The sequence below is a fragment of the Pempheris klunzingeri genome, unplaced genomic scaffold, assembly GCF_042242105.1.
Source record: "Pempheris klunzingeri isolate RE-2024b unplaced genomic scaffold, fPemKlu1.hap1 Scaffold_268, whole genome shotgun sequence".
NCBI classification, from domain to species: Eukaryota; Metazoa; Chordata; class Actinopteri; order Acropomatiformes; family Pempheridae; genus Pempheris; species Pempheris klunzingeri.
In genome coordinates, this window is record NW_027255173.1 from 12501 (window position 1) to 36978 (window position 24478).

The 24478-nt window shown below is 41.1% G+C and overlaps 2 protein-coding genes and 3 non-coding genes across 5 annotated transcripts in view; 4 read left to right on the forward strand and 1 right to left on the reverse strand.

Annotated features, from left to right (window-relative positions):
• Positions 1-1387, forward strand: part of LOC139225462 (clavesin-1-like) — a 4512-nt gene extending 3125 nt beyond the window's left edge. The window contains exons 5-7 of the mRNA XM_070856291.1: positions 63-173; positions 392-615; positions 1309-1387. Coding sequence (XP_070712392.1) covers positions 63-173; positions 392-615; positions 1309-1387 — 414 coding nt within the window. The remainder of the gene's footprint in view (positions 1-62; positions 174-391; positions 616-1308) is intronic.
• Positions 1388-6042: 4655 nt separating this feature from the next.
• LOC139225459 (aspartyl/asparaginyl beta-hydroxylase-like) lies at positions 6043-24238 on the reverse strand. The gene is made up of 23 exons (XM_070856289.1): positions 24211-24238; positions 21027-21080; positions 20446-20550; positions 19846-19881; positions 19349-19384; positions 19210-19254; positions 17608-17637; positions 17480-17512; positions 17337-17372; positions 16427-16474; positions 15679-15777; positions 14263-14304; positions 14079-14164; positions 12905-12991; positions 12671-12821; positions 11785-11921; positions 11549-11647; positions 10551-10640; positions 9775-9912; positions 9194-9329; positions 8833-8924; positions 7958-8091; positions 6043-6906 (listed from the first exon to the last, which is right to left on the reverse strand). The coding sequence occupies exons 1-23, from the start codon at positions 24236-24238 to the stop codon at positions 6756-6758; spliced, it is 1893 nt and encodes a 630-aa protein (XP_070712390.1). The 3' UTR covers positions 6043-6755.
• On the forward strand, positions 12188-12261 carry trnai-aau (transfer RNA isoleucine (anticodon AAU)). Its single transcript has one exon. It is a non-coding gene; the product is annotated as a tRNA-Ile (tRNA).
• Positions 14432-14505, forward strand: trnai-aau (transfer RNA isoleucine (anticodon AAU)). The gene has a single exon. It is a non-coding gene; the product is annotated as a tRNA-Ile (tRNA).
• Positions 15843-15916, forward strand: trnai-aau (transfer RNA isoleucine (anticodon AAU)). Its single transcript has one exon. It is a non-coding gene; the product is annotated as a tRNA-Ile (tRNA).
• Positions 24239-24478: the final 240 nt, after the last annotated feature.

Here is a 24478-nt window from a genome sequence, read left to right on the forward strand (position 1 = left end):
CTTTTGTCTCCTCTCCTTGTCTCCTCCCCTCGTCTCCTTGTCTCCTCTCCTCGTCTCTTCAGGACAGTTTCCCCGCCCGGTTCGGAGGAATCCACTTTGTGAACCAGCCGTGGTACATCCACGCCATGTACACCATCATCAAACCTTTCCTCAAAGACAAGACCAGGAAAAGGGTGACACCTTGTTTCCTCCCTCCTTCCTTCCTCCCTCCCTCCTCCCTCCCCCTTTTTCATGTCACACTTCCTGTTTTGCTCTCTTCTTTTCTTACCTTTTATCTCTTTCATGTTCGACTTCATCACTTTTACAGTTTCTGTCTTCTCTCTCTTTGGATTAACACCCTCCTGATTTCCTCTCCTCGTCTCCTCCTTTCCTCCTCTCCTCGTCTCCTCAGATCTTTCTCCACGGTAACAACCTGAACTCGCTCCACCAGCTCATCCAGCCCGAGTGTTTGCCGTCGGAGTTCGGCGGGACGCTGCCGCCGTATGACATGGGCATCTGGGCCCGAACGCTGCTGGGCCCCGACTACAACGACGAGACGGAGTACATGCTGACGTACGACGCCCTGCACGTCAGGGAGAACTGTGGAGGAGGAGGAGACAAGGACATGATGAAGAGGTGAGGAGGAGGAGGAGGAGACAAGGACATGATGAAGAGGTGAGGAGGAGACAAGGACATGATGAAGAGGTGAGGAGGAGGAGGAGGAGGAGGAGGAGGACCGGTGAGAGCTCATGTACTCAACCACTCACGGAGAACATGAGAGCGTTGCGTTGATTCGTCGACTCGAACAATGATGTCACCTTCTCCTTCCTTGTCTCCTCTCCCATTTCCTATTCCTTCCTTATCTACTCCCATTTCCTTCCTTATCTTCTCTCCTTGTTCCCTTCCTTATCTCCTCTCCTGTTTCCTACTCCTGTTTCCTTCCTTGTCTCCTCTCCTGTTTCCTACTCCTGTTTCCTTCCTTATATACTCTTGTTCCCTTCCTTGTCTCCTCTCCTGTTTCCTACTCCTGTTTCCTTCCTTATATACTCTTGTTCCCTTCCTTGTCTCCTCTCCTTGTTGCCTTCCTTGTCTCCTCTCCTTGTTCCCTTCCTTTTCTCTTCTCCTTGTTCCCTTCCTTTTCTCCTCTCCTTGTTTCCTTCCTTTTCTCCTCTCCTTGTTTCCTTCCTTGTCTCCTCTCCTTGTTCCCTTCCTTGTCTCCTCTCCTTGTTCCCTTCCTTTTCTCCTCTCCTTGTTGCCTTCCTTGTCTCCTCTCCTTGTTTCCTCGTTGAGGTTAAAGGTTTTGAGCAGAGACGTCTGTTTGTGTTTCAGGTCTCAGTCGGCGGTGGAACCAGAGACGCTCCGACAAACGGACAGAGAGACGAGCACACCACTGCTGGCCCTGGACTGAACACACACACACACACACACACACACACACACACACACACACACACACACACACTCTGTCCTGTCTCTGAGCCGTCTAATGCCTCCCAGCTGAGCCTGTCTCCAGCCAGCAGCATCTTTCCCGAAGTCCTCGACAACAACGCCGACGCTCTGATGTGTTTTTGTGCTTCTTCGACTTTCGTTCCTTCCGTAAGAAACGAGCAGGAATGTAACGCCGAGGTCACATTTACTCCGATTCTGCTCCTGCGAACTGTCAGCCGAGTCCGAAACACAGACATCAGAGAATCAGAAACGTGACGGAAAGGTGAAAGGATGTCGGCGAAACTTTTCATTCAAACCTCAGCGAACGGATTGACGTCAACACCGCGATGAATTATACGATCACATCCATGATTAAGGAACGTTTAGGGCGGGTTGCACCAACAAGGATTCATTAAAACAACAACAAGTTAATTTTACTTTAAAACTGAAAGAACTGTTCCATATAAATGGATTTCACATTATTCGTCTTACTTCTGTTTGGGGGATAATGAAGCTCTAAGTTTGGGAACTACATTTCCCATAATGCTTTGTGAGATGTAAACAGTTTTTATATATATATATATATATATTTGCATCACAACCACAAGCAACAACTTGTTTCATCATCAGAGTTTGATCCATTTGATCCGATAGCATCCACACGATTAAATCATTTTTATCCCCATTTAAGTTAGCAGAGGGCTAACAGGAAGTTAGCAGAGGGCTAACAGGAAGTTAGCTGAGAAGCTAGTCTATGGGCACCACGATGAGGAAGATCTGGGTACTTTTATACCCAGGAAGTCAAACTTTTTTGACTCTACGCACCACCGAGCAACTTTTGTAGGAATGAACGGACCCGTTCTCTTTATATCCATCCATTTTTTTCCCCACGTTTTGCAAATTATCACCATTAAAGTGAGCCGAATTAGCTGTTAGCAGCTCCTGTTGACGGTGTATCCATGAATATACGGACAGATATCACTGGATCACTGTGACACTGAAGAAACCTAAAAATATCAAGATTCTCAGGCAAGTTCTGCAGTTAGCAGGAGCGTCTTTGTCTGTGATTTCCAAGCAGGTTTACAGCGGAGAGTTTAAGTCACTGCAGCTCAGATTTGACAGTTATGACTCGTCAAAGGAAATCTTCCATCTTTGTCTCTTCCTGTTTGAAAATCGATCGACAGACAATGAACCAACAAATTTGATAATTAATTGCTGTAAATCATTCACAAAGAAAAGAAGACCACTAGTACTTTATGAGGATTTTCTGCCTTTTTCATTTGTCATCACTGTAACCTGAATGTTTTTTGTGACGTCCCCTCAGAGGTTTTTAAACCAGGTGAATACTGGATGTGTAAATAAGTAAAATAGTAAAATTACTGTTTGCCTACAAATTCACTTTAACAACTTCATGAAGTGATGATTTGGCTCCACAGCTCGTTTCTGCTGCCCCCAAGTTACCAAAAAAAAAAAAAATCAATTCATGCAGCTTTAAAGAAAAGTTTCATATTAATTTAGTTTAATTTGGGTTTAAATTTGTGGTGCGACATAATGAAACGATTTAATCCTTGTTGGTGAAACTCTTAAATGTTCGAATGAGCATTTATCTTCAGTGTTTTCTCAGCTGTGAATTTAAAATCTAAAGTTAGTTTCAGGTAACTGTGTGCGGTTCTGACTTTCTGGCTTGTGTTACCCTTGACGTGTGAATTAAAATACTTAAAGGGTAATTGCGTTATTTTGAAACCCGGGAGACCATCCATCCCTACAGAGATACACCTGTAAGATCCTTTTTGTTTAACCAGAAACAGATGTTGTATTGCACTATTCAAAGTCACCAGACTCCATTGAAAAAAATAGTAATTTTACTTTACAGAACACAGGAGTTGCTGGTCCACTGCTGCCTCTATAGGCTAGTTTGTTTGTTTTATTGTGTGATTTTGGTGTTTTATAGGGTTAGTTCAGATGTGAATCAACATTTTAAAACACTAAAGTCACATCGACTAGACTAGCAACTACTGTCCTCTGTGAGCTAAAATTATTGTTTTTGTGAATGTAGTCTGGTGTGTGTGCAGAGAGCGATATAACGGCTGTTTGTGGTTAAACCAAAAGGATCTTCCAGGTCTCTCTCTGTAGGGATCCTTTCCATGATGCTGTCACACACTTAGAATAACAATCTGAGCCCGTCAGTGGCTAACCCTGGTTTAAAACTCCTGGAATTACCCTTTAACTGACTTAAACGGCCCTGAATCTTGAAGAAAAAGAAACACAAATGGAGGTGGAAACATTTCCACGTCAGTTATTAAAGGAAGCAAGGGCGACGTAGAAGAAACTTCACTCTGGCAGAACAATTTAACTTTTTTCTTTCACGTAGAAAAACAACAAGATCTCTTCAAGTTTGACCAAACTTGCAGAAGAACTTCAAAATAAAAGCACCGCTCAAATAGTCAGATAGTATCACTGGATCACATGCATGAGGAAAATTTAAAAAACTTCAACCAGAGTGAAAGATTTTCCTTTTTGAAATAGTTCTCTGCTGTGAAAAAAAAACAAACACAGGATGCCAAATTATCACGTTTAACCTCGACTGAAGTGAAGGGAAAGATTGTTTTTAATGAATCTAACTTATTTGAAGATTGTATATTATTGTTAAAAGTATTATTACACTGCGGAAAAAGCGACACACTTGGCGGATCTTAATCTCAGATATTTTAAGTCAAATTATCGTACATCTCTGCGACGTGGACACTCGCGATGAAAGAAGGAACTTTGTGCAGGTTGATAATTTTACTTTGAAAATATCTGGACACCAGGTGGATTATTTGTAAAATATAACGGCGTCCTGCCAAGTTTGTCGCGTTTTTTTCCGCCGTGTGTTTGACTCGTCATCAGGGCTACACTGAGCAGTGATCTGAGCTCCACTCGACTGTAATGTAATGTATTTCCTTTCAATGAATGTATAGAAGTAAACATTTACACCAACGCGACTCTGTTGTGCTTCTCTCTTGGCGGCGGGGGTTTTATTTTGAAAGGAGACATTAAAAAGGAGCAGTTCTTTGGCTTCAGTCCAGATTATTTTGTTGTGATTTAAGTTTGGAGACATTTTCAAACTGCAGCCGACGCTAAAAACTACATTTGATAAAGTCAACATGTAGTTGAAGGAGTATGAAAGCAATTAAATACGTCAAAATATTTAGTTTTTGGAGCAAAATTATGCAACAAACCACATCTGGATGAACAAATGATGGAAAACAAATAAATGTTGTCGTATTCAGTACAGCGGTGGAGAGTAATATTTATGTACATTTACTTTTATTTTGTTTTTATGCTTTCTACCTTTACTCCACCACATCTCAGAGGGAAGTACTGCACTACATTTATCTCTAACGTGTCAAACAGCAGACCTGAAATTATTTTATTATTATTAGTTTATTAATCAGTTATTGACATATAATGAATGTGAACTATCCTGATGATGGTTGGAGTCATTTTTCCAGCTGCTTCTCAGATTCGCTGCTTTTCCTCTGAATCATCTGAATGTTGGACCGAAGTAGTTTGGACGCACTGTGACGCCATTTCTCACTATTTCCACCTTTTTCACAAACCTGACTGTCTCTTTGTAGTTATTTAGTGTCTCTTTGTAGTTGTTTAGTGTCTCTTTGTAGTTGTTTTGTGTCTCTTTGTAGTTGTTTTATGTCTCTTTGTAGTTATTTAGTGTCTCTTTGTAGTTGTTTTGTGTCTCTTTGTAGTTGTTTTGTCTCTTTGTAGTTGTTTAGTGTCTCTTTGTAGTTATTTGGTGTCTCTTTGTAGTTGTTTTGTGTCTCTTTGTAGTTATTTAGTGTCTCTTTGTAGTTATTTTGTGTCTCTTTGTAGTTGTTTAGTGTCTCTTTGTAGTTATTTAGTGTCTCTTTGAAGTTTTATATTTGCTGTGTGTGTCTCAATAGTTATTTTGTGTCTCTGTAGTTGTTTTGTGTCTCTTTGTAGCCATCCTGTCTCTTAACAGTTGGCATGTGTCTAATTATTTCATGTCTGTCTGTAGTTGTTTTATATCACTCTGTGGTTGTTTTGTGTCTGTGTAGACATTGTATGTCTCTTTGTGGTTGTTTTGTGTCTCTCTGTAGTTGTTTTCTGTCTCTTTTATAGTCGTTTCATCTCCGTTTAGTCATTTTGTGTCCCTTTGTAGTTGTTTTGCGACTCTATGAGTTCATTTAATTGATTTGCAGCTAAAATGTTAATGTCTTAATGCGTCCACGATACAAACATTTCATCATTTTTCAAGCCAAAAAACATTAAAATGTTTTTAATTGACAGTGAACTGAAAAATGTCACTCTGGGCTCATTGTGACGACGTTTCTCACCATTTTCACAATTTTTATCAGCAGATTGATGAAGAAAATAATCATCAGCTGCAGTCTGATGATAAATAATTCAAAATGAGCTCCAACAGTGAAATCCTGCTTTTTCATCAATGATGAGGATCAATAATCTAATGATAGAAAGGATGACATTAAGATCAAGATAAAAGACATTTTGATTTTTAAAATCATCACATTTAAACACAAACTGGAACAAACAAACAATCTGGATGTTGAAGAAACACACACTTCAGTTCTGTGATAGATTTTTTCAGTATTTTTTAATTTTTAATATAAATATAAATCATCTTTTATTACATCTTGTGTTTCCTTGTAACTGTGCAAAAGTGATGAAAGAGTGAAACTAAAAAAATCCACGCTGGATTAACTGAAGAAATGCATAGTGGTCGAGCTAAAATTAAGGCTTCGTTTCTCATTTCATGACTTCAAGATTCTCTCAACCGGTTTCTGTTTTAGTGTTTCGACCATTCAGCTCCAGAACATTTGCCAAATTTAACGCTGTTTGATCGCATGAAACACCACAGAGCTGCTTTTGGTTTGAGACTTGGTAACATTTCAAAATGTTTTACCAAAACATTTCCAGATCTAGAAAATGAACCCGGTCCGAACAGGGTGAACCAAATCAAGTACCGCAAGTGTCCAGTCGGGTTTTTCTTTTTTGGTGAAAGGTTGTAAAGTCAGTAGTACCTTTGTTCTTTTGTTTCCATCCTTCAGTCTGATGGTTTGATCCTTCGACAGTCTTTGACAACTTTAGTAGTTATTCCACAAAAAAAAAAAAAAAAGCAAAAACAATCAGCAGTCAGTCCGTCGGTCAAACAGAGTGATTCTCCTCAAACTCCGGTTTTTAGGAGTTTATCCACAGAAGAAGAATCAGCTGGTCCCATAAGTCTGTCAAAGTGTTCTTACCACCAGGTCTTACCAGGTGTAACCAGGTGTAACCAGGTCTTACCGGGTCCTTCGTGTGTTCAGGTTGCTCTAAATCGGGCTCAGAGTCTGGCGCTGGTATGCCGTTAACTCCGGGTGCCAAACGTCCACGATGAAGATGAGGCGGTAGGCGTCGGCCTCCTGCCAAACCTCGTGCTCGAAGGAGTCGTCGAAGATGAGGACTTTGCCCTCCTCCCACTCCCTGAGGACGAAGAGCGAGAGGTGAGCGGTGAGGACGAGCAAACGTCTAACAATTCGCTCCAGAGAAGCAAGAAGGAGCGTTTATATATATTTACATAGCGTCTGGTAGCTCAGCCGGTTCTGCCAAAGTCACAGGTTGATCTCTTTGTGGTCGTTTCCTGTCTCTTTGTGGTCGTTTTCTGTCTCTCTGTGGTCGTTTTCTGTCTCTTTGTGGTCGTTTCCTGTCTCTTTGTGGTCGTTTTCTGTCTCTTTGTGGTCGTTTCCTGTCTCTCTGTGGTCGTTTCCTGTCTCTTTGTGGTCGTTTCCTGTCTCTCTGTGGTCGTTTCCTGTCTCTTTGTGGTCGTTTCCTGTTCTCTCTGTGGTCGTTTTCTGTCTCTTTGTGGTCGTTTTCTGTCTCTTTGTGGTCGTTTCCTGTCTCTTTGTAGTTGGTTTGTTACTCTCTGAGATAATTTAACTGATTTCCAGCAACAAATGTTAATTTTAGAAATTAACAAATCTGAATCCATCTGTGTTGCTGATTGTTTTAAGACAAAAAAGATCCAGTAAATCATCATGAAGAGAAACATTTGTAAAATAACTTAGAATCACATCGTTACTAGAGATATGAAGTTATTTTGAGGTATTTAGTCATTTTAAGATACTAAGTCATTATTTCAAGAGCATTTCCGTCGTCATCAAGTCTCTTCTTTTGTCCACCTACAGCACAGACATACTTTTGAGAGCCTGAAACCAGAGATGTAGACGATGTAGAGACACTTTTTATGGCCGGGTAGCTCAGCTGGTCGGAGCGCTGTGCCAATAATACCAATAATACCAATAATATCAATAATATCAATGATCAGCGTACAGTCAGAGTTCTGTAACACAGTGAAGTTTGGGAAGTCTTCATAATGAGAAACACTAAGTTTCATTACTTTGAGATCTAAATCAATATTCTGACAGAGGAAGAAAACCAACAGGGAGAGAAGGAAAAGACAGAGGAGGAGGAGGAGGAGGAGGAGGAGGAGGAGGAGGAGGAGGAGGAGTAAAGAGGATGAAGAGCGGTCCGGTACCTGGTCTGGTCGGTGCAGCGGATCCTGCAGCCCTGTTTGGGGACGACGAGGCCGAGGTGCATCCTCAGTCTGCAGTTAGTGGGACCAGTGTGAGGCCACACATGAGTGCCGGGCTGCATCACCGAGAACTTAATCTGAACACACACACACAGATTAAAGCCAGCTGACCTCAGACCAGCAGATTATCTCTTATTCACGAGTCTCATCTTCACTAAACTGACTCGATAATCAGATCTGAGTCGTTTTAAGATGTTTTAAAACGGGTTCAGAGGGTAAAAGTTCAGATTTTCGATCCAAGCCGGACGGATTTTGGATTAATTTTAGCAACGAGATCCTTAAAACCAGGATGTGGACTCATGTGACCGGATGAACCGAACACAACCGAACAACCGAGGACAAGAGTGGAGTGATCCCTTAGCACCCGTTAGCTTAGCATTAATAGGACTACAAACAACCCACAACACTCTCTTAAAGAGCCAGTGTTAGAATATCTGCTGCAGTGTGAGTGAGTGAGTGAGTGTGTGTGTGTGTGTGAGTGAGTGAGTGAGTGAGTGAGTGAGTGAGTGAGTGAGTGAGTGAGTGAGTGAGTGAGTGAGTGAGTGAGTGAGTGAGTGAGTGAGTGAGTGAGTGAGTGAGTGAGTGAGTGAGTGAGTGAGTGAGTGAGTGAGTGAGTGAGTGAGTGAGTGAGTGAGTGAGTGAGTGAGTGAGTGAGTGAGTGAGTGAGTGAGTGAGTGAGTGAGTGAGTGAGTGAGTGAGTGAGTGAGTGAGTGAGTGAGTGAGTGAGTGAGTGAGTGAGTGAGTGAGTGAGTGTGTGTGTGTGTGTGTGTGTGTGTGTGTGTGTGTGTGTGTGTGTGTGTGTGTGTGTGTGTGTGTACCTGTCCTCTCTTGCAGCCTGTAGCTTCAGAGTACCTCTCCAGCAGTGCGCAGGTCTTCGGGACGCCCTGACAGGAGTTTCCAACTTTTTTCCCTAAAAAAAAACAGAAAAATTAGAAATCAGAGTAAAAGGTCCCGACAGCGAGCGCCCGGCGGACACGTTGCACCACGTCCATGCCGAGTCTGAACCCTGAAGAGTGACACTGAACAGACACCAGTTAGCTGGTTAGCTAGTTCGTGATCACATCTTTTGTAGTGGTGAAGCTGTTATTTCTGACTGGACCTGACTTCCTGTGATTTCTGCTAAAATAAAAGTGGTTTTGTTTCTGGTAGTGTGTGTGTGTGTGTAGTCTGAGTGTGTACCTTGTTGCCACAGTGTGTATTGGCCCCACTCTCCTCTCTCCCTCAGGTTTTCCTCCTCTGGTACGAACGATCGGGTGTTTTGGTCCATCACAGCCAGAGCTTCATCCCTGATCGTCTTCCAGTTCCTCTCCAGCGTCTAAACACACAGAGACAGGTTTAAATTCTCCGGCCTCATACACCTGAATACATAGATACATTAATTTAAGAAATAATAAATAGATAAATAAATACAGTAACACAGTAATAAATAAATGAATAAATAAATAGATACATGAATAAATAAATAAATAAATAAATAAATAAATAGATAAATGAATTTAAAAAATAACAAATAAAATAATAAATAATAAATAGATGAATAAATTAAAAAAATAACAAATAGATGAATAAATAAATACAGTAATAAATAAATAAATGAATAAATACAGTAATAAATAGATGAATAAATAAAAAGATAAATCAATAAATAAATAGATGAATAAATAAATGAATAAAGGAATACACACACATAAATGAATGAACAAACGGACAAATAAAACAAAATAAAATAGAATAGAATAAACACTAGATACTGGCGGTACCTTCACCAGGTCGGTGTATCCCGTCTCTTTGGGCGTCCACCAGGGCTGAGCCTTCAGTCCGTCCACGTTGTACAGAGATCGCTGCCACACCGACGCAAAGTGGCCGCGTTTGTGACCGAGCTCGTACCAGTGGTAGGCCTGCAGGAGAGCATAAAGGTCCAGTCAGTATTTAGTGCAGAGAGGAAGAGCCTGGTGCTGACGAAGCCAAAGTCACAGGTTTGATCCCCGTACGGTCTTAAAGAGGCTCCATCAGCGCAGAGTGAAGGTGTGAGTGTGTGATGGTGAATTCAGATCTCCTCTGGAGGGATCACAGATCTTTAGATCCACTGTTGTTCTGGATCAACATGTTCTCTGTCTTTCTTTAGTCTCCTCTGATGAACAACATGTCTGATTCCTGGATTTCCTCCATGTTTCTCCCAGTCTGAAGTCTTTTCTCACTCATTCTGCTTCACTGACTTCTGGAACCTTCTAGCTGAGGTTGGACACATTTTAGGGACACGAAGAAGAAGAAGGTCCTCCAAGAAATGACGTCACCAGAAGAAGCAGCAGCAGCGAGGACACAGACGCAGCGTTCAGAGAGTTCAGAGGGTTGTTTTCTTAAAATAAAAGTGAAGCGTGAAGTGTTTCTCTTTGTCTCTTCAGGTCGAATCACTCAGGAAATGTCTGAATTGTTACTGTTGTGCACCACCTAGTGGCCGGCAGACTTTACTGCAGGGTGTGTGTGTGTGTGTGTGTGTGTGTGTGTGTGTGTGTGCGTGTGTGTGTGTGTCCCTCACGCTGCTGTCCCCGACCCTCTGCAGAGCGTCACCCAGGTGGAAGTAAAAGCGCCCGTCGTCTGTTCCCGGTTCTCCAGACTCCAAACCCTCCTGGAGACGACAACATGAACTCTGTGTTTACTGTTAATATTCTTATTTCTGCTCTTCTGACATTTAAACACAAGAAAAGATCTCATTATCATGCTGACGCTGTTCTTATGGGTCGTCTTGTTCACATTATTTTTATTCTTTATCTCTTTATTTTGAGCTACATATCAGCTATGAGGCACATATATATTTTTACATTACATTATATTACACTCTTGTTTTAGCAGTGTTGTGTTATATTGTAGTATAACTCACATATTTTACATACTTCCTGTTTTCTTATTTTACTTTTGTCATGTTAGTATTGTGTTATTATGTTAGTAGTGGTATTAGTAGTATAATTCATCATCTTATTTTGTTGTATTATATTTTTGTCACACTAGTTTTGATATTTTATAATTTCTTATTCTATCTTATTTGTTTTACACATATCTTATATAATTAGTTTCATTTTGACACATTTCATTCACACACTTCTTATTTTGTTATATTTCTGTAGTATATTTCCTATATTATTTCATATTTATTTATTATGTATTATTATAAATATTGTTTTATTCTTATTTGTTTAACATTATAGTATAATGCACATATGTTAACATTTGTCCTTTTATCTTATTTTCTATTTCTCTTTGCTTTTATATAGATACATATTTATTTACATATTTATAACTAATTTTAACATAATATTATTATTACTTATTTAATATTATTAAATATTAACATTATTTATTGCAGATTTATGATTTCGGTCAGTTACTAGACTTCTTAAATTTCTTAAAAAATTAATTTATAGTAAAGTTTTTATGATCAGAAAAACAAGATAAACAAACACACTGAGAGTGTGTGAGTGTGTGTGTGTGTGTGTGTGTGTGTGTGTGTGTGTGAGTGTGTGTGTGAGTGTGTGTGACCTTCAGGTACGGTATACTCTGCTCGATCTGGTTCTCTGACTTCAGGATGAAGCCGTAGTGAACTTTAGCGAAGCCGTTGCTCGGGGCAACCGCCAGAACCTGCAGGTGAGGCCCAGAGGTGAGACAACCAGTCAGAGACGGGCGCCGAGTTCAGGACGCCGCTTTGACTTTGACAACGAACGTGAAAGGAAGAGAGTGTGTTTGAGCATTGCACACACACACACACACACACACACCTCTTCATACACCTTCTTGGCGCCCTTATTGTCTCCTAGCAACAGGTGTGCGACGCCCAGGTCGTTCTTCAGGCTCACGTCTTCGGGAAAGATCTGAGTGAGACGCTCCAGAGTCGCCAGAGAGCCGCGCATCCGACCTGCGGAGAGAGAAACTTTAAATACGACACAAGTTCTGCAAACAGCTTCGTGTTTCTCTTATTCGTCAAGATGGCCGACGGTCTGTGCAGCATTTTAATTATCAGCAGATAAACGAGCCAGACAGCAGCAGACTGGTCGAAACTAATTTAAGCTTAGCGAAGACCGGCTGGTCCTAGATCCACAATCCAGGTGTGGAAACGGCTGCACACGTTGAACTGTGATCCTCTGACGTGGACTCTGACTGGGAGACATCTGTCCACCACAGGGCCGGTTAGCTCAGCTGGTTAGAGCGTGGTGCTAATAACGCCAAGGTCGCGGGTTCGATCCCCGTACGGGCCACACAGCTTTTCTACAGGAGGCCGGTGTTACTGCTGGGAGCACGATCAACAGTGAGTTTAGAAGATAACATCAGAAAACTGCAGCATCAATAATCTAACTGAGCTTTAGTGTTTAGTATCAGTCAGTGTTGTTGTTAGCTTCCATGCTAACTAGCTTCTATGCTAACTAGCTCTGGGCTCTAGCGGCAGCAGGTGGAGCAGGTGTAGAGTGACAGCTTTCTATTATGTGTCTGTGTATTTACTTTTCTCTTTCTTTGACTGTCTGCTTTTATCTCTGGAGCTGCCGTAACAGTTCCTCACAGGTACAGGAAGTCCCTGATGTGGTTTAACGTTGGGCCAAACATTAGGCTAGTTCTTTACTTTAAGGTGTCAGACGTCATTCGGACCGGACAACAACATGTCGGTGTTACCCAGGAACTGCTGCCGCTCGGCTCGCCTCTTCAGCGCGGCTCTCAGGAGGTCAGAGGTCACGTCGGGAAGCTCCGCCGCCTCCCTGTAGCTGTTGATGGCTCTCTGCAGCATGTCGTTGCTGCGCAGCTTCTCAGCCAGGTCGTCCTCGGCCTGTGGGCAGGTTTGGTCACAGCGTGTTACTGCGGCGTCGGCGTCAGTGTGCTGCGGTGTCGTGCGGTCGTGCTGTGCCGTACCTGAGCTTTCCCGTAGCGAGCGCGGGGGCTCTGTGGATGCCTCTGCACCAGCGACTCGAACGCTCTCAGCGCCTCCTCCAGCTTCCCCTGATGGAAACAGAGACAGACGTGTTTACAGAGGCTGACGGCTGATTACTGACGTCCACATCGACTGCAGCGTTTCTGGATAAAAAGCACCACGTTTACATCTTACAGCTGGATTCAATGAGTCCGTTTTAAGGGTTTTAAGGGTTTATGATCAAAGTCAAAGTTTAAATAAAGAGTACATGAAGGTATTAGTCTACTGGTACGACGGTCACTGCCAAGGAAAAGAAATTAGGACCATTAATTTATAATTTCAAACGTTTAGCAACCAAAATCTAAAGTTTTTAACAAGCTGTAACTCTCAGTAACGTCTGAGGGCCTGACTAATACCTGGAACAGTCATTAGCTTCCCATTAGGTCCTGATGCAATGGAGACGTTGTTCACTCCTCCAGGAAATAGGACGAATCACAGATACGACGTGGCAACAGGAGAAGTTTCTCATAGATCCCTTTGGCCACAAAGCTAACGTTAAGCTAGCAAGACTCAACGTAAGACAAAAACTAAGTAAGGTGAGGAAGCTAACCAGCTCTGTCACTGGAAACACTCATGTAGCCTGCACTTTGACTGAACTGACACCCAGGAGCCAATCAGAGTCGAGTATTGACCCAGACCACATGGTAGAAGCTCAGAGTGATGCGAGAAAAGCCTCAACAAGAAAACTGTTATGTCGAGATGCACATTTTTGTCATGGAAACATTTTTTACGTTCGCTTTGAGACTCAAAAAACACATTTTTGATCGATGTTGTAAAAGACAGACTGAGTTTATCGACCCACAAATCAAAGAAGAGAGCATCACGTCATGTGTCGGCTCTGTTTCACACACTCGTGGGTTTATTGTTTGTTTCGCTCTGTGTGTTTTGTGTGTTTGGTTGATTTTTTTACACCAAAAAAAAAAACCCCAAAAAAACTAGAAACAGGAAGAACAGTCAGACAAGTTAATCTACTGTCCTGAAATAAGAAGGTAATATGGTCACACCTTCTACGTGGAGTGAAAAAAGAGTCTTTTGGTAAATATAATAATCTAAATTAGCACGTATGGCCTGGTTTTAGCTCTGGCTGCAGCTTCATGTGTTTCAGACACGACGAACCTTCTTGCGAAGCTTTTCTGCAGCGTCGATTTCCGTCTTTATGGTTTTATCAAACTTGTTCAGCAGCTTTGGTTTCTTCTTCTTTGCTGAAAGAAAGAGAAGAAGAAGACACAATACATTAAAAAATAAAAAGAAAGAAGACATGAAATCACACATTTCATCTGTTGGTTTAAATCAGGTTTACCTTTTTCTTTGAGCTTCTCTTCTGCCTGGTTCCCTGCTGCTTCTGTGACGCAGCAGAAGAGACTTTTAGGTGAAAACGTCTTAAAGGTTTGACAGAACAAGAGCAGTAAAGCATAAAGTAACGCTGAACATCACAGTGCAATGTTTTTAGGACTAGCTGCCACCCACAGGGCCGGTTAGCTCAGCTGGTTAGAGCGTGGTGCTAATGACGCCAAAGTCGCGGGTTCGATCCCCGTGCGGGCCACACAGTTTTTCTATATGTCTGACCCTCAACATCCTGAACTATTCTTCTTCTTACTGATTAAACTGTAAAACATTAAAGACTGAAAACTGTCTGTCAGTGCCCTCCTGCCCAAACAGACCTCACTCCGTGTCTCTGAAAAAACCACAAATCCCATAAATTTAAACAGAAAAGCAAGAAACTAAGGACTTAAAACGATTTGCTGATTAGTCTTCTGTCGATTGAATGAATGATTAATGATTCATTAACTAATCAGAGCAGCTCTGCTCAAGCACTGAGCAGCTTTCTGCAACTGAACAAACAGAAACATTCACACTTGTACAAACATCTGAAATACTAAAAGCTAAGTGCTGAGAATCGCACGTTGCGTCAACTCCTGTGTCCCGTGAGGTTAAATCAGTGTTTTTGTCAATGGAGTCTGGTGGCTCTCTGTTGGAGTGACGTTCAAACACGGTCGGCGCCACCAAAGAGAAGGAAACAGACACGTTTGAGATTGTTCCTTTAAGTTCACGATCACTGAAGCGGCCGACAGTGTGTTGGATCTGAACTCACCCTTTAAACACATTAAAGTCAACACGATAACACAAAGAAAGGAAGCGACTGAGGCAGCGGTGGACCATTAAAGCTCTGTGTTCTGCAAGGTAAAATGACTGCTTTTTTCAATGGAGTCTGGTGGCTTTAAAGACCGATATATATACATATATATAGTGCTTCACATTTTATAAAACCCCCAAAAGTAACAGCAGAAATGAGCAGGTATCATGTAAAATAAGCACAGAAATATAGTCGATAAAAGAGGTAAAACTGTGTGAGAGAGTTTTCCATGAAAGTGAAGGAGACGATTTAAAAGACGGATTTGCTTAAAGTATAAATAATAAAGTAGCTGTACGCAGCCGTAGGGACATTTTAGGTGCTTTAATCTACAGTATTTGTTCAGACTGTGGCTTCATACAGACGTATTTCAATCAATCAATCAAACTTTATTAACTCAAGGCTCTTTCCATGAAGACCAAACTCTTTAATTAAGGGAGAAACCCAAAGATCCAGTGTGTGTGTGTGTGTGTGTGTGTGTGTGTGTGTGTGTGTGTGTGTGTGTGTGTGTGTGTGTGTGTGTGTGTGTGTGTGTGTGTGTGTGTGTGTGTGTGTGTGTGTGTGTGTGTGTGTGTGTGCGCTCACCCTCGGCCTCTGGACCCCCGTCAGCCCTTTGGGGCGTCTCGCTCTGTGGTTCTGGTTCCACCGGTGGTCCAGACTGGTTCTCTGCTCCTCCAGCTGGCTCTGACGGGTTTATCAAGGTCATGGAGTCATGGAGACAGTCCACCAGCAGAGTGTGTCCCCCACAGGGCCGGTTAGCTCAGCTGGTTAGAGCGTGGTGCTAATAACGCCAAGGTCGCGGGTTCGATCCCCGTACGGGCCACACAGCTTTTCTATCATCTCTCAACCTTCACATCTTTGCCTGACCCCTTTACATGAACTATTCTTCTTCTTACTGATTAAACTGACGATCATCTTCTCTATTGCTTGTTTGTTCTGTAAAACATTAGAGAGTGTCCTCCTGCCCAAACAGACCTCACTCCGTGTCTCTGTGTGGCCGAAAAAACCACAAATCCCATAAATTTAAACACAAAACGCAAGAAACTTTGAAACTTTTCCCATTTGAGATCAAACTTGTTAGTGTTTTTGCTTAAAAAAGGACTTTTGCTGAACGATTTGTTGATTAATTTTCTATCTGGAGTCTAATCAGAATAATAATAATAACAATCACATGAGAAGCTAAACACAGAAAATCAGACCGTTAAACTCAGATCGACGTCCTTAACAGCATCCGTTATTTTTCTCTATTAATCGTTGGTTCTGTCACAGTTTCTCTCAGACGCTGATGAAGGTTATTATGGGGTTTATGTCCCACAGCTCGCTCGTACTCTACCTGCTTCCTGGGAGAATTTGGAGCTCGTCAAGTGTCGCCCAGACTCCACTGCAGCACAAAGAGGAGAAGACAACAGCAGAGGTTGACGATTATGATTCTCTATCACACACAGCACACCTGACACGCTGATGTCAGAGGTGACGGTGGATAATGATCATGTCAGGGTTGTAAAACAACCTTTGTCTCTTCTTTATGACGCCTGTGAGATAAAACTAGTACAGACAGCTTCTTAAGATTGGACAAGACTGGACAAAATGCTTAATTAAAGGAATAGTTTGACACTTTTAACCCTCTTGGCAGGTGTTAAATAATCAATCTCACGTCTGTAGCATCACTGTGAAGCTACAGTCAGCAGCCGATTAGCTTAGCTTAGCATAAAGACTGAAAACAGGGGGAAAAGTTAGCAGTGATCTCCTGCTGGTTGTTTACATCACAGTGACCCCAGAAACAGAAATAATCCCCCACAACTGTTCTCATCTAACTCTCAGCAAGAAAGCAAAGAAGACAACCAGACACCAGATTCCATTCACTAAAACAGTGATTTTACTTTGCAGAACACAGGAGCTGCAGATCTGCCGCTGCATGCATCGGTTAGGTTGTTCCTGTTATTATGTGTTATACAAATACTGTGTTGGGTCTGAACTCACCCTTTAAAAACATCAAAGTCAACAGAATAACACAAAGAAAGTCACAGATAGAGGCAGCGGTAGACCAGCAAGTTCTGTGTTCTGCAAGGTAAAATTACTGTTTTTTTCAATGGAGTCTGGTGGCTTTAAAGAGGGCGATATAACGGCTGGTTCTGGTTACACGAAGAGGATCAGCCGTGGTAGCTTGTGTTGCGGCTGCTGGCTGAGGCGAGGTGAACATTTAGAGTGTTTTAACGATGACTATGTGCGTTTGATTTACTCACCTACACTCTCCTCCGGCGGCTGCTCCTCCAGCAGAACTGCAACAGAAAACAGTTCAGTGTTTATCCCCATTTTTATCGCTTCTGTCGGCACCACAACATCAGCGTCACTGACAGTACAGCTAGTTAGTAGCTCAACATCTCACCTCCGGTTGTGTCTATGGTGTGGGCTCGATCCTCTGAAACGAGGACATAGAAAAAAAAACAGGATTAGTATGAAATATTTAGTTATATTTAATGTTTAGAAGGACGGAGGATATCAGACTTCACCCACCATGAGGATGGAGGCTGTCTCTGGGATCATCTGTAGCGGACACAGACATGTTTTAAGCTGAAAGGTTTGTCGACTCTGATGTAAAGGTTTTAGAGGGTCTTAAAGGGGTCCGACCCCGGAGAACACTTTGGGATACTTTCAGCTAGTTTCTCCAGGATTGCAGACTTTTGCCTTGAACCCTTAGAGGTCTGCGATCACGTGGCGTTTTCAACGCGCTGTAACAAAGAACCTGGGTCACCTGCAGCGCTGCGGTCAACTTCACTCTAAAGTGCAGATCTGAAACTCTCTCCCACTTTTTATTTGACATTGATTGACCGTGTACAACAATATTTATGCAGGCTTCTTCCCACTTCTACACATATTTTTGTATAATCAAATTAAAACCATCATATCTCCGGTTTTTAATATATTCCCAAAATGCCATTTAAGGGTTCAAATTAATTAATAAATACATGTAAATGTAATAGTTGTGATCAGGACTGAGGTTGTTCAAATGATTTAATGCATTGAAAGTGAAACAAATATTAATGTATAAGTTTTTATAGCACTTTTTAGGAACAGAACATTTTTTGCATCAAGGGTGAAACGTCATTATTTTTGTAAGGGTTAAAACCATCAAATCTCCAGTTTCACTTGGTCAATCAACAAATCAATCAATCAACAAGTCAAATAAAAGCTGGGAGAGAGTTTCAGATCTGCACTTTAGAGTGACGTCGACCGCAGCGCTGCAGGTGACCTTAGATTAGATATCGTTTATTGATCCCTCAGTGGGGAAAGTTTGCTGTTACAGCAGCTCAAAGGGGAAACAGACAAAAGCACACAGTTAAAGAGATAGAAATAGAAAAATAGAAAATGGTGTTTATAGAAATAGAAATAGAAAAATAGAAAATGGTGTTTATAGAAATAGAAATAGAAAAATAGAAAATGGTGTTTATAGAAATAGAAATAGAAAAATAGAAAATGGTGTTTATAGAAGTAGAAAAATAGAAAATGGTGTTTATAGAAATAGAAAAATAGAAAATGGTGTTTATAGAAATAGAAAAATAGAAAATGGTGTTTATAGAAATAGAAATCGAAAAACAGAAAATGGTGTTTATAGAAATAGAAATCGAAAAACAGAAAATGGTGTTTATAGAAATAGAAATAGAAAAATAGAAAATGGTGTTTATAGAAATAGAAAAATAGAAAATGGTGTTTATAGAAATAGAAATAGAAAAATAGAAAATGGTGTTTATAGAAATAGAAATAGAAAAACAGAAAATGGTGTTTATAGAAATAGAAATAGAAAAATAGAAAATGGTGTTTATAGAAATAGAAATAGAAAAATAGAAAATGGTGTTTATAGAAATAGAAATAGAAAAATAGAAAATGGTGTTTATAGAAATAGAAAAATAGAAAATGGTGTTTATAGAAATAGAAAAATAGAAAATGGTGTTTATAGAAATAGAAATAGAAAAATAGAAAATGGTGTTTATAGAAATAGAAATGACCGGGTGTTTTTGTTACGCCGCTTTGATCCGATCCCGCCGACGTGAACCTCTGAGGGTTAAAGCTCACGCTGAGATGTGAATGTAACCAAGATGAGAAAAAAGAAAAACCGACCTGGCACAAACTCGTCTTCCACCAGCGGAGGGAGAGGGACAGCAGCTGGAGACACCGACACACACAGGTTAACACACACACACACACACACACACACAGTCATGTGATCATAACAGGTGGAGCTGTGACTCCATCACACCTTGGATTTCAGACTCCACCTGGTGAGACCTGGAGCCTGGATCAGACACAGACAGGAGCCGCAACGTTAGCGACACGATGACATCCAGGTGACGGACGGCACGAGGTGTGGTCGCTCTTCTTCTACTGTTTCTACCATCTCATCCATGAACTTATCACATATATATCTATTGTTTTTACGTCTGAAAAGTGTCTGATACGATAAGGATGTGGACACCTGAACGTTACGGCTGCATCTAATCTGCTGCCGACTCCTCCTGGATGAACGGAGCTAATCCTAATCCCACTTGGAAACACAGCATACAAGACTTTATTATCTAAATCAAAGTGTGGAGTAAAATGACCAAGAAAAGCAGCAGATCACATGAAAAAGGTGAACATGTGTGTGTGTGTGTGTGTGTGTGCGAGTGTGTGTTTATCTGTGGTAACCATGGAAACAGATGCAGACAGAGAGCATCATGGGTCCACAGGAAGCACATATTTTCTTCTTCTACGCACCTTCGTCGTCGCCGTGGACGCGGGAGGAGTCGCTCTCTGAAACCGACAACAGCACCAGCGGTTTGAATCAAAACGTCTTTCTGATTAAAAATCAGCAATAAAAGTCACTTTTTCAGGTAAAGAAATCAATAATGTGACACAGAGTATTGATTTTAAATGATTTTATTGATTTAGAAATGGCTTTAAAATGATTGAACTGACTTAACTGATTTGAAAGTTATTTTATTGATAAAATTATTTTTTTAATAGTTTAAAATGATCTTATTTATTTTTAAATGATTTTACTGATTTAAAAATGGTTTTATTAATCTTAAAATCTTATTAATTTTAAGATGATCTTTGAGTTTTAAATGATTGAATTGATATAAAATTGATTTTATAGATTTAAAACTGGCTAAACTGATTTACAGTTAAATTATTTAACATTTTTTTATTGATCTTAAAATCATTATATTAATTTTAAAAGATTTCTATTGAGCTTTAAATTATTTAATTGATTTAAAATTGACTTCACTAATTTAACTGAAGTTTGAGTGTTTTACCAGGATGAATTGATTTATAAACACACACACACACACACACACACACACACACACACACCTGTCTCCTCGGCTGGTGTGTCGGACGATGTGGCCTCCGTTGGCTCCGCCCCCTGAGGCTCTGCAGCTTCCTGATTGGTTGTTTCAGCCAAACGCTCGCTGGTGTCTTTGGAGTTTAAAACATGGATCATTATATTCATATCAGTTAACATCTCAGTCACTTCAGTATTGATTAACTTAAGGTCGGACCGATGAGTGTAAGCTAAACATGTAGTTTAAAGGGCTGATCAGAAACATTGATTACGCTGTAGAAGGTTTAATCGGCCCTGTGTGACACCGCGGGGCCGTGGCGGTGTCACAGGACACTGGCGGCGCCGGGTGGGGCTGAAACAAAGCCCCAGTGTGTCTGGGACGGCCCGGCTTTGTTGGCGTAACACGGTTTTTGGTCTCGTCTGACGCAGATCTGGGATCAGAGTTACGATCAGTGGAGGTCAGGTGAGGCAGGCGTGCCCTCGGGTGTGAGCGCACAGGTGGGAAACAGGTGGAACACCTTTTCTCAGGTGGCAGCTCGTTTGTCTGGGAGACAACAGGCAGCAGAGTGTGTGTGTGTGTGTGTGTGTGTGTGTGTGTGTGTGCGCTCACCTGGTGTCTCCTCAGGTGAGTCTCCCACATGTGGCCTCTCTGCTTCTTTCAGCCCTGTTCATTGGTGAGAGGTTCAAGTGTGAAAAATCAGGCAGCGAAAAACCGACGCCGTCTCCGACACGATTTCAGAAACATCTAATCCCAAAGCCGGCGAAGTCGTCGAGTTCATTGATCGTTTTGATGTAAAGCCGAAGCTCCTGACGGCAGCTTGTGATGACAAATGTAAATGTAAAGTAGCTGTAATGGTAAATATCCACAGAGAATTTGGACTTTTTGATCACAAACTGATTCAAATCGATTATTTGATCACAGAAGTGGTTCACACAGTTCACATCTGATCAATTAATCAACTAATCACTGCAGCTCTTGTCGCTACTCGTGGTGGAAACTAACTAATCAATTCTTACTTCTTTATACTGGTATGATTCACTTCGATCCTTTTGTTTGATGAGTTTCTGGTTAAAATATAACCAACACATAAATGAGGAGATATTATCAATAACTATAAAAGACCCAGACGTACTCATAAACACATTAATTATTGTACTTTAAATGTGTTTTGAAGCTTGATTTTCTTTTTTTCTTGCAGTGGAAACTCACTAAAAATGGATTTTAATGTAATCAGTGAGACGGTTTTAACGTTTACACACACATGCAATAGTTTTTACTTAATATGTCTTTGTATTTTATACTAACATATATTTTATATATTTAGTTTGTATGTTTGTGGGTCAAAAATACTTTTTTTTCTTACATTTGGATAATGTGGAAGTACACATATATATATATATTATTATTATTACTATCTTTATTCTTATTTCACACTTTTCCATCTTCATTGTTTTGAGAGTCTTGAAAATGACACCACCTGCTTAAATAAAAATAAATCATAAAAAATAAAATCAAAGTAAAGAGCTGAACCCTGTATTCATGAAGAAACCATGTCGGTTCACAGTTGAGTGTAAGAAAACAGCAGATTTATGAGTTTTTTGGGGGGAGCAGAAGCTTGAAACTCCGATAACGCTGTTTGGGAAGGAAGCAAGCGGAGGAGGAAGCTGTGGGGGAGAAAGATACGACTGAGGGAGGACGTGATGCTCATGTTCATGTAGCGCTGGTGGGTTTTATAGGCCTGATTAAGAGGTTCAGTTACAGGACTCCCTCCTCTCAGTTTTCTTTTATTATCATCAGTTTGATTATGTTTAGGCACCAAACCCGCTGGCTGAGCTTCATTATTTTAACCCAAACCATCACAAGTCAGGCTGCATTAAACATCAAATCATACATTCATACATTCAGGTGCAAAGAGCATCTGCAGTTTTGTTCTGTCCATCTTCTACATGTGAGGAATAACGTCTGGAATCATCCTGAAGGGGTTCGTTATCCTGGTTATTAACCCTTTAACCTTCTGTTCGGCACATTTTGACTCACTATATCTTATTGAACACATGTTTTACTTACGACATCTCAACCGTTTGGTGGAGGCCAATATTTCAAAAAATGCCAGCTCATTAAAAAACTGATATTTGTTATCAGTGCCCCAAGGATATAAAATACAGAAATAATACATGTTTTCATAGCTTTTTTCTTGGTGAGGAGGTTAAAGGGTTAAACAGCTTCCTACTGAACTAATCAACAACATGATTTAAGCTCTGGGCGCCCAGGTAGCTCACCTGTGTACCTGAGTGCTTCCCAAATCATAACATAAAGACTCAGAAAAGTGACTTAAATACGTAATAAGTGCAAAACGAACCCCAACAGGAAGATTCACAAAACATCAAACACTTAAAGAAGATCTTATTGATCTAAAAATGATGTTTCTGCTTCCACTACCAGAGCGACGATCACAGCAGCAGCCTGCTACACAGAAATAACAGGCCGAAGCCGACCAGTCAGATTAAATGTGTAATAAACGGCGCTCCCACACAATGAATTTCACACAGGAAACATCTTGAACCTTGAGAAGGAAAAGAAACAGTTTGAAAACCAAACCGAGATTTATTCATCAGAGGTTTTCTCACAGGAGCAGGAGTCGGTGCACTTTTCTGATCTTTGAAACTGCTTTTTTAAAAGTCGAATCTCCAGCAGCTCCTGAGTCCACGGAGCGAAGCCGCTTATTACAAGAAGCACAAAGACAAAGACATTTCACTTCAGCGGCTGAATGAAATAAAGTGAACCAGGAGGCCAGCAGAGGAACAAGGAGCCAAAGTGAAAAACAACCTGATACCAATGAGAAACAAAGACAAATGAACACAACAGAAACTTAGAGGACAGCTCAAGTATAACCGACGAGGGTTTAAATAACACCAGCAGCCGACACACACACACACTCACACACACACACACACACACACACTGTATCTGTGTCATGTAAGATGAGACTTTCACTGTTATAACTGTTATAATATCACAGACAGAAACAGTCCATGTCTCTAGAATATATCAGTCCGGTGTTTAAAGTTGAGATAAGACAACAGACTTCTCCTTCCCACGTTTACATGATGTTCACTCCACCAAAATAAAAGTCCAAACTAAGTTACATCAACCCAACACACAAACTGAAGCAAGACGCTTTCCGAAACAGGCCGACACTGGGAGGAAATCTGCTTTTAGCCGAGAGAAATTCAATGAAAACGGCAATTAAAATGAATAATTTGTCTTGAAACTGACACGAGAAACACTAGGAACACTAGAAAACACCCAGTTCTGAAGAAAGAGTCTTGAATCGCCGCACCAGCAGCACAACATGGTAAGAATAACGATGTCACCACTGATATGAGCGGCTGCTAAGTTAGCGGAGGACTTAAGACGAAGCTGTCATGTTCAAAAAGTTGTTAAAAATGATGTTGCCTGTGTTTGTGTCTGTAAATGAGAGAAAAAATGCATGAAAGCAGGTTTGTTAAAGGTGTAAACTGCCTGTTTTTCACCAGGAGTGACTGATTTTTCAGAATATCCACTTGATAGAAAAAGCTTTTCATGATTAAAGCAAGAAAAACTCGACGTACAATCGTCTAAAACCTCTGTCAGAGATTAAAGGCCCCATGTTATGCAAAAAATATCCACTTTTAAAAAAAATAGTTTTTGTGTGTGAAAACGCTCCATTTAGATCTGGCTCCCTTTATGACATCACAAGGGGATCTGTGGATCATGTGACCTCCCGCAGCCAATCAGCAGGCCCACTGGAAACCTCCTGAATCCACCTCGCTGTCCGCCATTGTTGTTTCTTGAACTTATGTGTAGAAATAAGCAGAATATGGGACCTTTACAGTAGATTTTTCACCCTCCCCTCTAACACCTCCCACCCTCCAGCCAATCAGAGTCGTAGCACCGTTTATTTTTTCTTCTTCTCTGAAACGCTCGCTCTGCCACTCCTCTCCTCCGCGCCCGGAGCTTTCAGCTGGGAGGCGTTTGCTTTCCTCTCCTGCAGCTCCCGTTTCCCGGCGTCCACCTTGGCG